Source organism: Phalangium opilio, unplaced genomic scaffold (assembly GCF_054372755.1).
Source record: "Phalangium opilio isolate 3A_F unplaced genomic scaffold, DU_Popi_V2 ptg000082l_1, whole genome shotgun sequence".
In the NCBI taxonomy this organism is placed as follows: Eukaryota; Metazoa; Arthropoda; class Arachnida; order Opiliones; family Phalangiidae; genus Phalangium; species Phalangium opilio.
This window is the reverse complement of record NW_028324189.1, coordinates 7,005,871-7,018,865: the sequence shown is the minus strand read 5'-3', so window position 1 is coordinate 7,018,865 and position 12,995 is coordinate 7,005,871. Positions and strand designations below refer to the sequence as shown.

General features: G+C 37.6%; 1 protein-coding gene across 4 annotated transcripts; it reads right to left on the bottom strand.

Moving 5' to 3' along the window:
- Window positions 1-1,589: 1,589 nt before the first annotated feature.
- CYLD (ubiquitin carboxyl-terminal hydrolase CYLD) lies at window positions 1,590-12,819 on the bottom strand. Of its 4 annotated transcripts, none has more exons than XM_089848103.1 (14): window positions 11,949-12,819; window positions 11,686-11,866; window positions 8,794-9,014; window positions 8,588-8,726; window positions 8,204-8,281; window positions 7,822-8,128; window positions 7,443-7,741; window positions 6,897-7,361; window positions 6,543-6,807; window positions 6,118-6,209; window positions 4,239-4,535; window positions 3,238-3,353; window positions 2,945-3,164; window positions 1,590-2,719 (listed from the first exon to the last, which is right to left on the bottom strand). In XM_089848103.1, the coding sequence occupies exons 1-14, from the start codon at window positions 12,411-12,413 to the stop codon at window positions 2,529-2,531; spliced, it is 3,336 nt and encodes a 1,111-aa protein (XP_089704229.1). In that variant the 5' UTR covers window positions 12,414-12,819; the 3' UTR covers window positions 1,590-2,528. The 4 variants fall into 4 exon arrangements, with proteins under 4 accessions (XP_089704229.1, XP_089704228.1, XP_089704230.1 ...); XM_089848102.1 differs by having other exon boundaries at window positions 6,897-7,376; window positions 11,949-12,818; XM_089848104.1 differs by lacking the exon at window positions 8,204-8,281 and having other exon boundaries at window positions 6,897-7,376; window positions 11,949-12,818.
- Between the last annotated feature and the right edge of the window lie 176 nt (window positions 12,820-12,995).

The following is a 12,995-nucleotide window of genomic DNA, read 5'->3' as shown; positions in this document are numbered from 1 at the left end:
ACTTTCCATATAAGCCTATTTTCTCAATAAAAAAATAAGTATACCCCCACCCCCAGCCCGGGGGGGGATGGGACAGGACCAGAGATAAGTGAGCTTTTATTTTACAGAAAAAGACTGAAATATCATATCATCTTCTATACAATGCCATTGATACCCAGACTGGGCTGCGAGGGAAACGCTTGGTTGAATCACAGAGCTAGGGGGGATGGGTGAGTGGAGGGGAGGGGGAAAATACCCCCTAACAATAAGATGTACTAGTCTATTTGACACCACTCTCTACGATCGCGTCACACTTCTACTTATAGTGATATATTCACTCTTTTTAAAGAGTACCTATCTGTTTACACTTTAAAAACCTTACCCCAAAATAATCTACACTTAGATTTTCATTTATAGATAGTTTTCACACATAGAGGATTAATACCATTTACACCAGGAAGCCGGGCTATCTGGAGGACAAAAGCAGACTGGTTTTTGTCCGCCAGATAGCCCGGCCTCCTGGCTTAAATGGTATGAATCCTCCATGTGTGAAAACTATCTTTAAGTACCTCGGTCGGTTTTCTTACCAAGGTGTTCACGCCTGACTACTATTAAAGTAAATTTAAATTTAATTTCTCTTAAGTTACGGTTAATTTAATTTAAATTTATCTACACATTAATTATTTAATATAAATGAAGGCTTTAAGCTACGTTAAATTGAATAACCCAGAATAGGTCAAATAAGCCTTGGCCTGAAAAATATTCCAAGCAGTCTGAGAAATAACCAGAAAATAGCCCTTGGGAGGACCAGTGACCCCCCCCCCCTCCCCTAGAGTCCAAAATAATAAACTGGTCCTAAGGACCAGAAATTTAAAAATTGGTTTAAGCAATTAATAAACTGTTTTTGGACCAGAGGGATCCCACACGGTGACACGGATTCCCAGCTTATGACCGAGGCTTAGAGTCCATCTCTACGTTTTAACTTTTTCACGAAACAAGATACGATAAAAAGATAGCGTGGACAAAGGGACTATAAAATTGTTTCCCGGCTTTGGTAATTAACACTAAACTAGTAGGTACTATCTCCTCGCTTTGGCAAACAGTTAGCAAACAGTAAATATGCAAGTAATTGCTTACCTTTTATTTCAATACACGGTCCACACTTTCCCCGTACGACGTGATTTCCCACGCTTTGCTCATCTTCACAACGATTCTATACCGTTAATTAATTTAGCATTTAACATAAATACATATACATAATTCATTAACTTCAAATAAAAACCGCCTGACCTTGACATTACAGAAGCCGCAAATATATCGTCGTTACGCGAAAAATAAAGCTTTCGGACTAAAAATATTTCCATAAATTAGTTACTGGCATCTTTAATTATTGATATAAACTAATTTTATTTGGAAATTAATACGTTTCTTAACGTGATTAATTCAGATTACGAAACTACACCGGTCTCCTATAATGAATCTTTGTTTAAAAAAGCAGACGAATCGCAATTGGCTCAGGCTGTGGCGTCCCCTGGAGTTATGATACTGCAACAAAAGTGCGGGAAATATGACAGACCGAGGCTTACCAAAAATAATCGATAATAACACAATTTTTGTCGTAACTATTTAATTTAAATTCAATTTTCAACAGGGCATAGCCCTTACAATTGAAAAAAGCTCCCTTTTATTGTCAAAGCGACTTTAACAACCATTTTTACAACTAGGGGGAACGGAAAAAACAATACTCTAAAACTCGTATTAGGCTTAGCCTCTAGTTTTTTTGCCAAACTAGGCCTAATTAAGTCATGAAAATAAATAATTAAAAATACCAACTATGTTTTACCTCCTGTTTGTTGTTGTAGTTATTAATCTCATATTTGTTTGTTTATCAGCTCTTGAAATAAACAAATGCGGCTAAAAGGTGCTTTTTTTGTTTTTTTGTTTGATAATTTCTTTCATCGTAATATAATTTGGTTATTTTAACAAATTTATAATTTATTATATCTAAAAACTACCCAATATTATTATTTATTTATTTTATTCTTTAATAATACTTTTTTTAAACGTTCAACTTTCATTTTCAGTTTTCAATTTTGCCGCCGTTGCCGTCATTTTTTAACAAGTTGGGGTATTAAAGGGGGGGGGAGTTTGTGTTTTTAATTAAAACAATCAATCTAAATTAATTAATAATAAAAATCAAGTTTTCATAAAAATAAGAGAGAAGTTAAATTTAATTCAAAAAGATTTGCTTGGCGTTAAGTTTTTGTTGCCAAGAAAAAAAACAAATTAAGATTTAATTAAATAAAACTTGTTAAAATTGAAAATTAATTAAAAAGAAAAGAAGAAAGATATAAAACAGTAAAAGTAAATTTGCGAAACCTGGGGTTGGGGTTAAGGGGGCGTGGCGAGAGTCGGAGATTTTTTTCACAGCTGGACATGTCCTTTGTTCTTAAACTTACTTTTTCTATAACCAACCAACGTTTTGCATTTCTTTGTTTGTTTGTTTATGTTCAAATGTTTGTTTGAGTGTTAATGTTTACACACGAGTCTCACCGGTACATTAGAACGTCCGGACTTTGATAGAGACACATGTACGCGTCACATAAAAGTCGCCTGGCAATTTCGGGCAAAACTTTATCGTCTTTGGTGCTCATGAGGAAATCAGTTCCTTCGTCAGACAACCACCAACGCAAATCCTGGAACGGTATCACCTCCGGGATATTGTAACCATTCTGTTCCCCTGAAATATTGTTATTTTAAAGAATATATAACGTTATAAACTGTCAAAAGCTTCATAATAAATAGTTTAAACACATGGAGGATTCATACCATTTACACCAGGAGGTCATGCTACCTGGAGGACAAAAAGCAGACGGGCTTCGGTCCTCAAGGTAACCCGGATTCCTGGTGTAAATGGTATGAACTGATATTTATAGCGTATGAACTATTCAAAGCCCGTGTATACCTTTTCTATCAGCCATACTATCGAAAAAACACCAGGGGGCATCGGGTCCACTTCCGCATTTAACAAAAGAAACGTAATGACTCGTTTCAATGCACAGAATGGCGAATAATTCAACGTAAACTCTAGGGATGGTCCCCATGTGCTCTTTCAACATACGAAACTCGGCCGGAACTGAAAGCGCAACGCATTTGTGCTTCAAACGTTTCTTATGGCTGTGACTCTGAAGTAAAATAACCGCGATAAAGTTTAATTACCTATTTCCTAGCAAAAATCAAAGGCGTATCGTATCGTACCTTTTCCATGCAAGGGCTGCAAAAGGCGGTACTATCTAAACCCGTTCCCAATTGTCCAAAACATTCCTTGCATTCAAATTCGGCAACAAGACCGCAAACGCTGCATTGCCGCGGAGCTAAAAACGTCGTTAAAAAAGTTAAACAGAGTAAAATCCCATGAAATTTTCTGACTCAAAATTCCTAGACGCGTTTTTAAAGATTTTTCCCTGAATTTAGGCCTATTTGTTATTGTTCTAAAACAATTTAATTTAAATCTCATTTAACGTAAAACATTTGAGTAAGATTTCAGTGTCTGGTCAAACTTGATCTCTCTAATAAGGCCCGTTTAATACGTTACAAGGTTAGATGCTTGAACCGCGGGTAGTTCAGCAATTTTAATAAAATTTCCCGACTTTTTTTCAAATTCTTAAAATTTCCCGACTTTTTTTCAAATTCTTAAAATTTCCCGACTTTTTTTCAAATTCTTAAAATTTCCCGACTTTTTTTCAAATTCTTAAAATTTCCCGACTTTTTTTCAAATTCTTAAAATTTCCCGACTTTTTTTCAAATTCTTAAAATTTCCCGACTTTTTTTCAAATTCTTAAAATTTCCCGACTTTTTTTCAAATTCTTAAAATTTCCCGACTTTTTTTCAAATTCTTAAAATTTCCCGACTTTTTTTCAAATTCATAAAATTTCCCGACTTTTTTTCAAATTCATAAAATTTCCCGACTTTGTTCAAATTCATAAAATTCCCCGACTTTGTTCAAATTCATAAAATTCCCCGACTTTGTTCAAATTCTTAAAATTCCCCGACTTTGTTCAAATTCTTAAAATTCCCCGACTTTGTTCAAATTCTTAAAATTCCCCGACTTTGTTCAAATTCTTAAAATTCCCCGACTTTGTTCAAATTCTTAAAATTCCCCGACTTTTCCCTGGACCTTTTTGAAATTCCTTGACTTTTCCAGGTTTTCCCTTGACCCGTGGCAACCCTGAATGAAGAATTAATATTATAACACTTACAATCGTCCAGAACGTCAGTGATGTCCAGATACAAGCTGGGGATTATCCTGGGATACATTTTAAACTGTTTCCCGAAACGAGGCATTTGTACCAGGAGACAGTTGGGAATTTCGCTCAATTTAATGTCGGACGCCAAGAAAGATTGGTCGAACAGTTGCTGAACTGTCGGTAACATTAACTTCTCGTCTTTCTCAACGAACAGTTGGTAAAAGTAAGCTTCTTGACCCGAACTCAATTTTAAGAAAGGATCCGCCTTTAGGATTTGGTTAAGTAACGAGTTTAGGAATTCCTCGGGATCTTGAAAAAACAACAACCAAGACACGGACAATCACTTTAATTGATCTATCCTTAATTTACCGATGGATCGCGCGATAAAAGGTAAAGATCCAGTTCCGATGAATCAATATACAAGGTTCCGACGAAATTTTTATATTTTTGAAAATCCCTGACGTTTCAAGCTTATCCCTGACCAAATATTGCAAAGATCCCTGACCAAATATTGCAAAGATCCCTGACCATTTAAGGTGTTTACCAAGAACCCACTTCGTAATCACACCTGGGCCCATATTTATCATTGCTTTCTAAGGTGTTTACCAGAACCCACTTCATAATCACACCTGGGCCCATATTTATCATTGCTTTCTAAGGTGTTTACCAGAACCCACTTCATAATCACACCTGGGCCCATATTTATCATTGCTTTCTAAGGTGTTTACCAGAACCCACTTCATAATCACACCTGGGCCCATATTTATCATTGCTTTCTAAGGTGTTTACCAGAACCCACTTCGTAATCACACCTGGGCCCATATTTATCATTGCTCAAGCATGGTTTCATATACCAAACGAAATCCCTGACCTATCCCCGACTTTTTAAGACAAAACTTTAAATCTCCGACTTAACCAAGTTCGTAAGAACCCTGAAGCGGGAAAGACGCGGGGGTAAAACATCGCCGTCCATCTCGCTCTTTTTGGCGCCTACCCTGTACCTGTAGTCTTTTTGTATCATGCGAGATAAGCATCAACCCCTTTGTAGGTCCCGGTCCGGATACTGAGGCAACCTTTCCCCTTTTATACATCTTGTAAATCAAATTGACAGGAAAATTTTCCAAGGAACCCATCCATGTCCCCCTATCCCTCCTATAGTACAAGCCCAAAAATAACCAGTTCACAGTAAAATCCCCCGCAGAGAAAAAGAAAGTATTTTTCGTAAGGTGGTCGGTGTCAAAACATGGAAGAAGGGTATGGAAGGGTGTTTAAGAGAGCGCGTTGCAAAATCGTAACTTCCCCCTTTTCATTCCCTCCTTCCCGAGTTTATCACCAACGTTGAAAGCTTCCGCGCAGGCGCGCAGTAGCAGAGGCCCTCTCTCTGCTTGCGCGCCAATATTGCGCAGAGCAGTAATCGCGTTACAGCTAGTGCCGAGAGGAGAGGAGAGTTTTCCCACGTGACCCTACATTTCGCGTAGCCGTCTGCCTATTCACCTCACCATTCCATTCCCTTCTTCTTCCATGGTCAAAAGAACCTTTCAGGAGTTTGGCTTGACCCCCCTACAACAGAGACAGAATTCCTATATGTCCCCCCCCCCTCCCTTTGTATCTACAAATATAAACTTAACTATTCTATTTCACCGTGCACGTGCACGTTCCCCAATTGTTGCAAGAACCTGTCAAAGGGGCTGACGACTCGTCAGGGGCGACCCACCCACCCGCTATGCTAAGCTCTATGAGAAAGATAAAAGATAGTCGTTTGTCCCACAGTCTGAGCAGCCCATCCACCATAAAAACGTTTAGAAACCCCGAAATAACAGCCTTAACAGGGTGGGTTAGGAAAATGGAGCCAGGGACAAAAAAAAGAAGTGGAATAATTTAATTTTCTTACCTTTTTCTTCGGACATTAAACCACTAACGGAACTTAATTTATCCAATAACGTCCGTAATTTCATGACTCGATCGGCTCGAACGTACATATTACTACAATAGAAAAATTAAAAGAACATTCGATGATTTCATACCAGGAATACATACAGATACTGGGAATAATTGCGTAGATACATTTTCACTCAACTTATCTAGGTGCTAATTTTGTGTGGGAAGAGCTAGCTAAACTAATCATTATGTATGACGAATTTTTCCTCGCGAATACTAATCTATCTCGCCGCGCGTTGCGCCTAGGAACTCGCGTTGGTACCCACCAATGAAGTCATAGTTAGTAAGACGTCAGAATTTTAAGAACGGCCCACAAAACCAGCCTAGAAATTAACATGCGAAAAGAGTCTGGGTAAGGTAAGAAGAGAAACGACTTACGCTCTAAGAGGATTGACAATTTCCTCCTTGAGAACCCTTTGTACTTCACCGTATTCGGCAATGTCATTCATTCTGGCTGGTCGATGAAGCAGCGAATCAAAGACGCCCGTACAAGAAAACATAGCGAATAAAGTCGCGTCTAAATAACACGAATTATGATGACCCTGAATACCGCGATTTTTGCCGCAAAGTTGACGCATCTTATCGGGATTGCAGATAGGTGGGACGTCGCCACTAACTGAAGGGCAATCAATGCTGCCAAAGACTGAAAAGAAACGGTCAATTCTCCCTTATCTTCCTGAAAATGCGGTTAATGCGCTGAAGAAAAAAAATACAATAATTAGGTTGACTAACCGGCACTTTTTCGTTTTTCGGACTCGAGAAACCTTCCGTCTTTCCTGCACTGACTTAGACGAACGAAGAAGGCCTTTCTGGGTTGGCACTGAAAGTATCTTCGTCCGTGGAAAGTTCCGTCGGTACTTCCGGGATTCTCCTCTTCCATTTCGATGCCGGCCACGTATTTGTTACTATTTTGATCCTCGGGAATCAAGCCGATCCATCGGATGACGCCGTAACAAGGTTCGTTGTTGACCATGACTTCGACGACGGATCCGACTTCCAAGTCCGTCGAATTTACACCAGTCACTTGGTTATTGGAGGAACAGTTATTGTTGATGTTGTTGTTACTGGTCACGTGACTAGTTCCGTTGGAAATAGACGATGTACTCTTCTTGGTGGGTAGCGTCACGCTATTTCCGGTCGTCGTCGAAGTAGTCTTGTGGTTTCCGGTATTGCTATCGTCCAAACGCGTCGTCCCTCCTTTCAGGGAATTTCCTATAAAACCGTTCAATTTCGATTCGACACCAACCAATCACCATCGTTCCACCATTTTAAACTTACCTTTTCTATTAGATATTTCGTAAAGGGGATTAACGTTAGGATTGGACGTTGTTGTCACTCTGGGTAAACAATCATCGTGCGTCACGTGATAAAAGGATTGAGAATTCGTCGAGGTTAAGGATCCTAACCCTAAATCGGATTTTCCTAGGGAATCGGGTTCGGAGAGGGCCAAGTTCAAACGGTGCAAGGCCGGACTATTCCCTCCTGATTTCGACCCGTTTAGAATAATCTGATCTCGATCAACAAGCGAAGGTATGGGTGAACCACCACTTTTGGTGGGGTAATGTCCATTTGAATCCCTGATAAAAAGCCGGACCTTTTAAATCCCTGACCACCTTATAGTGGTGGAAGGGGAACGTCAACGGGTTAAGACGCTTACCACGAAGAATTGTTCTTTCTGTCTTTGTCAACGGTGGAATAAAGGGTTGTGATGTTAGAAGGCGGCGTATCAAAGGCGCTCGTCATTAGCGAAGCCGAATGTGACCTGCTATGATTTGCCATTTGCAGATTACTAGTAGGAGGTGCGGAAATCATAGAGCGTTTCTGCATGGTTCCGTGTGGACTAACGTTATTTCCGCTTAGCGAGACGAGTGACGAGTTAGTAACGCCACCACACTCGCTCTTTTTTTGTAAATCCCGTGGAAGACTCGAAAAGGTTTGCGACAATTGCGCCACTGAAGACTTGCCTACACAGATTGAACGTAGGCTTAAGTAGTTCCTTAAGCCTTGGCAGTTAGCAGATCATTATATTTATTATTTACCAGTATGACTTTGGCTTTCGGTAAAATCACTACTTCGTTTCTTTCTATTGGGTCTAGGTGGTGTGCTAGAAGTCGAACCTAATGAATACGCGCGATTAAATGACGTAATGGGGGGGGGGGGGGTTAAACCTATCAATTGAATTACGGGGGGGTGACATTCCTAAGATATTTAATTAAAAGCTATAGTTAAAAAAGTTATTTGATAAGATTACGGACGGCCTTATCGTGAAACAAATTCTAACTAAATCTCATTGCAATAACAGTCATACTGGTATAAAATCTTTAATTTACAGCTCAATTAGGTTAATTTGGGTTAGTTTTTTATAGCGTTGAAGAGTTAATCGTTTGTTAGTATTGGCAAGAATAGTTATAATAGTTACTGACCATTAGCGTTTGGTTTATCTCCGAGAAAATCTTCGGCTTTCATCAAACCGATAATAGGAACTAATGAAGCGTGGTTCTGTTTGGCTTCGAATAATTGATAATCGTTATATTTGCCCGTTCCACTACCGACGGGATTAACCTAATCAATAGGTTAATCGTAATTACTTCGCGATTAAATTAATTAAATCACACTAATGTCTTCTTACAAACTCTAATCCGACCATCCAATCTTTCCCGACGTCGGGTAGTTTGCCCAACCACTTGACGACGCCATATTCGGGTCCGGTATCACTGATCCAAACTACTTTATCGTTTAGTCTTAAAGGGGGTGGCGTTTCACCGTCAGACACCGCTTTCTCAAAAGGGATCGGTTGAACTTTACAACTTTGAACCGGACTCGAAACTGGACTTTCCGAAGCGCTTAGGCCTAAGAAACAATAACAAACCACCCACGTGGATGACTAACTTTTAAATTTTGCCACGGAAATTTTGACTTTAGCGCCCTCTGTTAATGACAAATTCGCACGTTTCCCGCCAAATTTAAATAAAACGCGCGCAATTCCCACATTTCCCGCCAAATTTAAATAAAACGCGCGCAATTCCCACATTTCCCGCCAAATTTAAATAAAACGCGCGTAATTCCCACATTTCCCGCCAATTTAAATAAAACGCGCTCAATTCGCACGTTTCCCGCCAAATTAAAAAAATTCGCGCATTTTCAAATAATAAATAATGAAGGTCATTAACCTTAAAAATATAATTAAACTGATAAATAAATAAGTTTAAGAAATATTACAAAAATAGGTCGGCCTGTTTCTGTTTCTATCGAGGGCTTTCTTATTTAGAAATAAATTTTTTATAAAGTTAAATAAACTTGGCTTGTATAGGTAGAAGTACTCCTTCCAGACGGTATTCGTGTATACTAAGTTAATAAAGTTAAACGGGGGTCATAGCGAACGTTGTTGGTAGTAAAGCTATATGGCTTCATTCAACATTCTACCTCGAACACTTTGAACGTAAAAACGCACGTGTCGAGTGTCTAATTCAGAATTTTGGCCAAATTCCAGAAAAAAAAAAAATCAGAAAACCCAACTTACTGAAAAGTTTGTAAATCAAATTTAAACTTTGATTAGGCTAAACTAATAACTTTAAATCCTACATATACTTGTAAAAGTATAGAAGGCCCTGATGTCATAACTCTTCAGCACCTACATTTAGTATGAGTCATATTTTTGACTAGAAAAATCTCGGGAAACCTTTCCATATTGAGTAAAACATTTGTTCAAAAATTTTCCGCAAAGGTTTGTTAATACCTTTACATTAATACGATAAACACTGGAAATCGAGTTATCTATAAAAAATAACTAAACTAAAACTTTCTACTGTATCAAATCAATCAAGGTTACCGATGCTTCTTTAACAGGGTTCATACAACATCTGGAAAACCGATTTCCCTGACATATTCAGTTTTCCCCCCATATATTTCCCTAACATTTAAAGGTTCTCTAGACTTGTATTATCACCCATTTTCCATTGTTAAGCGTAAAAATCTCAAATTTAACCTTTTTCTAATCAAAACAGATATTTAACAAAACTAATTGAGATTTAAAAGTACTTAGTTTAATTAAGATTAAATGAAGCCATTTTCGGCCATTGTTAAGCCCATAATCTCAAATTTAACCTTTTTCTAATCAAAACAGATATTTAACAAAACTAATTGAAGTTTAAAAGTACTTAGTTTAATTAAGATTAAATGAAAATTAACTAATTTAAAAAAATAATAAAAGTTTAGAAACTTACAGGGAAAAAGTTTGGGCATCAAATCATTGATTAGATTTCATTTAAAACGTTAAGTAAATTCGTTTTGATAATCTGAGAAATCTCTACTGTGTTTGACGTTTGAAGTATAACTAACTAACTACGTTATCTAAGCCTAAAGGGTGATGTGTCGGGAGAGGGAAACTTTGGACTGGAGTTAATTTTTAAAGCAACAACTAGCGGAGACAAGTAGAGCGAGCGACTGCGAACTACTTCTAACCTACAGACTATTTTCTGTTTTTGGCCCTCACTAAAAAAGTTATTTTCGTTTTGTAAATTTCCTAACATTTTGAAGAACCAACAACAAAAGAAAACACATTGAGATGTATAGGCAACCTACGCGAAACTAAGTTTGAAAAGTTTTGAAACTCGGCAAGTTTTTAAAATAATTTAAAAAGTCGCGGGTGTTTTTTTATCACCGCGTTTGAAACATGAATGTATTCAAGCCTTACATGAATATAAACCTGCCTAAAAGTCGGGTGTAGTCTGACGTTAATAAGTTCACTATGAAAGTTAGTGGGAAAGTTTTATATCCAAAACATGGGGATGGGGGGCGTAAAAATGCTCTATTTCGCCCCCCTAACGGTAAAATCCTTAATTTTCTCTAGGTAATTAAATATAATTAAACTCTTCTTCGACACTATTCTAAATCAATACGATAATATAAGGGGATGGGTTGCGATCACTCTACCCACGCGACGACTTGTTTATATAAATAAAGGGGAGGGGTTGCGATCACTCTACCCACGCGACGACTTGTTTATATAAATAATAAATACACAATTTCCGTGAGAGACTGTACCGTTATTGAAGGGAGATACAGGGGCTAGACTAAGGCTTGGTAGCGCTGTAAGGTTACGTTGTAATCAAACTTTTTTATTTTAAGAATATAAAATCTAGGTCAATCGGGGATTAAATTAAAGGAATGGCATTCTGTAGGTTTTGATGTCCTTATGAGTATGACCAAAAATTCTACTATGTCACTTCTCTTTTTAGGAGGAAAGTTCACGTTTGACTATATTTTGATAAGATATTTTAAATTAATTAATTTTAAACTGGTTTTGATTCTAAGCTAACATGGATTGCTTTTGCAATCTTATTCAATGTCATAAGATTTAAATTACATTAATATAAATTTAATTATCTAGAGGGTAGGTTTAAATATTGACCTTATTTCAAGGTCAGCTTAATTAAAAACAGTCTGATTTCAAAAGATTCTTAACTTGTCAACAATACCACGATAAAAACAAGAGACACATAAAAATAAAGCAAAAACTCACCAATTTTGTTTTCAAAGATGCTTCCAGCTCTAACAGTGATACTGCAAGGATTGAATGATCTCCTCTCTTGTAATAAACGCAGTTTATTAATAGCTAGGAACATTCCAGCATTGCTAGTTCTTGTTGAAAAATAATGATGTCCTTTCAAAGTACCGTCACTATTACCCAATTCTGATTGTTCCTGAGAAAGATACATAATGCGGAAAATATTGTAGGCTAGATAACTTTTAATATAATATAATATAAGGATTAATTTTACTTACTGTTAGTTCAATTCCAAACATTATTCCTTTGCCAATTTCCGGTACAGGACCACAATATTTCACCAAGCCTAAAGCTGGTGGCTTATTTTCACCAACATCAACATAAACATTGGATCCAACCATAATCATAGCAGCTTCTCTGATCCAAGAACGCTCTTCAAGAACTAAGAGACGGTCCTGAACAGGGCTGACGGCAATCAAAATCTCAGCTTGAAAGAGGGACACCTCGTGTAGAACATTTTCAGGGCAAATGACTTTGACAGAGTCATTATCCAGGCATTTTAAGTTTAACATTCCAGGCGTATGTTTCTCAGAACTTAACTCTTCCAGCATAGAACCTTTCGGTAATTGCACCTCTTTGTTGAATGCATTTGAACGTAGCATTAACGGTTTCCCACTCTCAATCAAATGTTCAATGATTCTCTTGGCAAAGAAATCATTTTGCAGGACGAATTTCTTCCCCATCTTGGTGGTTTTTCCAGAAGTTTCGCGATTTTTTTTCACTTTACGTCATTAGATTCTTAATTATGATCGTCTTAATTAAAATTTACGAACGTTTCTTAGAGGTCAAGATGTGTCAGTACTCAGTAAGCCAGTTGTTTTGGTTCAGAACTTTATTTAACGTCTAGGCCTAACTGATGCCGAGGCTTAACTTATTTACCGTTTTTGGTTAAGCCTAACGGAATAAAAACACTTGTCGCGATGACGATTTAAAATAGGCATTCTTCCTCGTATAAAAACCGGTCAATTTATGTTAAAATTAATAAAAATGTACCTTGAAACGCGGCTTTAAAAGATCGGTCGCGATCCGCTCTACTAAATAATAATTTCACCCATATTCGGAAATAACGGGGTCGTTCACAAAGTTCCTCATTTAAAAAGATTGGCAAACTTCCATCCCTTGACTTTATATAGTAGAGGAAAAGGTCTTCCTGCACTTTAGTAATGACCTATTAAAATTAAAGTTCGTTCAGTAGAGTAAACGCAATAACCGATTAATGCATATTTTTGTGACCGGCTATATTTGTTAGTTTGCACTGAACGTCC